Raw genomic sequence first — 2793 nt, 5'->3', positions numbered from 1 at the left:
TAAGCATAAATTCATTTTGACTGTGAGTTCTCCTTGAAATTTAAATAACTGAAGGGTAAAACATAAATTCACGATGACTTTAGATGATAAATTTTGAAGAATAAATTGTCTCTGGTTTCATCGACAGTTATTTAAAAAAACTAAATTAGGTCTCTCTTCCACCGAAAAATATAACAACATTTCAGTTTATTCATCTGATTCCTCTATTGAGATGGATAAAAAACAAATATAAGATGGATCTCCTTCATGCCAAAAGATATAATAACATTTTCAGTTTTGTCCCTACACATTATTCCTTATCATCATCCACTGAGTCATTGGGACAGTTACATAAAAAAAAATCAAAGCGACATTGGCACTAATAAAGAATACTTTGACAAATGAAGGAATTTGACTGGGGTTTCAAGAACTGATAAAGATAGCGACAAAAAGCTAATGGATTTACTATCTTCCGCCTATGCTATCGCAGACCTGTTCCTGCGTTCTCATCAGGTTGGACCAAGGTAGAATTGCCTGCTCTCTGACACATTCTTTTTTTCATAGTTCAGGCAGGCGTTCGCCGTTGTTAAATCTTCCTTCAGTCTGGTTATATAGAGTATATGAGTCATATGATTTCTGGGTGTTTTATCTGATTGGTACTGGTACATCCTTGAACCATGTAATTCTAATTCTGGGAACTTTTCTGATCAGAAGTATCACCAGATTTTACAATTCCGACGAACTCATCTGTTAAAACTGGATATCTATGAATCCCCGCTGCATTAATCTCGTTTACTGGACACGAACCGCGCTTGCTTCCGGGAGGAGGCCTGTAGTTTTTACATTGAGAGGGGCCTGACGGGGGCACGGGACCCCTTGGAAGGGATTCAAACCACCCATTCTCTATCTGAATATTATTAATATGGTTACTGTTTTCGACTTCTCCCAATCTGAACTTCAATTTCAACGGCCTGCATGAGCAACTTTCACTAATCATCACCCCGATAACCATAGCAATCAATATGGCCAGTCGTGTTGTTATTTTCATTTCCATATCGACCCAACCAAGTCGAGTTATCAATACAAATATCAGAAGAAAAATATGCACCAATGTCAATATCAATAATATGAATATCAGAACAATATGCAGACTGTATGTTCATCGCATATATATATGGAGTGGTTACGCGGAAAGGCTGGGTGGGCGAGTCTGACCAAACGTGGCTAAGTACTTGAGGGGCGACTGTATAATCTGGTCTATCTCTGATGTTCATATAACACTTCCATTGGAATGGAATGGGTTGGTCAGAGAAAGCCAGCCAGGAAGGTTAACACAAGTCGATCTGTCGCCGTTTGTAAAACCCATCTAAAATCAACATTGACTTTTTCATTATCTTGACTTTGACCTTCAAAACTTCAGCTCCTCTGAAATGAAGCCGCCTTTACACTCTCAGTCGTGTACAAACATTTTTTTAATACGTGAATATAAAATATTTTATTTTTGATGTTAAATTTGATAAATATGAAAATATTTATTTTAGGTGTAAGTGCTTTAAGTTTTTCAAGATTATACCTGGTCTCAGTCACACCAACTCTTAACATGATCAGGATTTTGTGTACTTATTTGAACCTATAGCCTTCACATCACGAAGTGACTTAATAGTACATCCCATCACTAGTCCTTCACACCACGAATCACTTGTCCTTCACATCACGAAGTGACTTAATAGTACATCCCTTCACTAGTCCTCCACATCACATCACTAGTCCTTAACATCACGAAGTGACATAATAGTACACCCCATCACCGTCTATTCTATGCACACTAGGAAAATATAAAAAGATATTAAAAAAGAAATAGTACTATTATTTTTTTGGAAAAATATTATATATTTTAGAGGAACTATATATATATATATATATATATATATATATTCTAAAATGGTAATTATTTTTTATATTTATTTTTTAAAAAGCTTTGTATCCCTAGAAAATTTAGAAACTACATAGCAGTTTTGACTATACCATAAAGAAGATCTCTATTAACTCCTAGAGATGCTTGATAATTCATACTTCTCTACTAATCCCACATTATTATAGAAAAGAATTATTCTCTAGCTTATCACAAATACTAAAGGCTAGATGTATTAGCGAACTATTACAAAACATAACATAATACCAACCATAGCTAACAAAAATAAGCACCATTAAGAATCCGAGGAAGAGATGTGAGAAAGATCCCTGGCACTTGATTCACGAGGAGCAACAATGTATGAATCACAATGCAATTATCCTTCCACATGAGCTAATCTTGAGTCAAGTTTATCCATAGTAAAATGCTAGTTCCACAACATCCTTTTGATGTCTTCCAAAGAAGCAAATCCATTGTACTTTCCTATTTGTTTGTCTTTCAATACTAGACCAAGCAACGTTTTCATATACCAATAAAGAGCAAAAAAATTGAGATTTTTTTTTCTATCCCGTGGTATGACTAGGGTTTGGAACCCAACAGTAGACATCATCCAGAATCTCGAATTCAGAGTAAGATTGTCTCTCTTCTCTTGCTTGGGTTTCCAACATCCTAATTTCTTACAATGTCTCTAGGTGAGTGCATTAAAATATGTTGTAACCAAGTCCTAAGAAAAGAGTCGAGCCCTTTGTTGACTTGGTGGACAGTGGTCACCCTTCACCCTTTTTGCACCGCATGCATTGTATCGAAAACATGGCGAACAAGAGGGATCCCACATATAAAAAAAATAAAACTACATGATGAGGGTGATGAAAAGTGTAACTAGGTTCAATCGTCATCACGAC

General features: G+C 35.7%; 1 protein-coding gene across 1 annotated transcript; it reads right to left on the bottom strand.

Moving 5' to 3' along the window:
* Nucleotides 1–292: 292 nt before the first annotated feature.
* LOC149150549 (uncharacterized) lies at nucleotides 293–1090 on the bottom strand. The gene has a single exon (XM_089445872.1). It carries the CDS (start codon nucleotides 1031–1033, stop codon nucleotides 665–667), a length of 369 nt encoding a protein of 122 aa, XP_089301998.1. The 5' UTR covers nucleotides 1034–1090; the 3' UTR covers nucleotides 293–664.
* Between the last annotated feature and the right edge of the window lie 1703 nt (nucleotides 1091–2793).

Source organism: Pinus tabuliformis, chromosome 9 (genome assembly GCF_031772625.1).
Source record: "Pinus tabuliformis cultivar Carrire ecotype Pingquan chromosome 9, CPIR1, whole genome shotgun sequence".
In the NCBI taxonomy this organism is placed as follows: domain Eukaryota; kingdom Viridiplantae; phylum Streptophyta; class Pinopsida; order Pinales; family Pinaceae; genus Pinus; species Pinus tabuliformis.
Note: the sequence above shows the minus strand (reverse complement) of the source record. Positions and strands in the feature narration are given on the sequence as shown.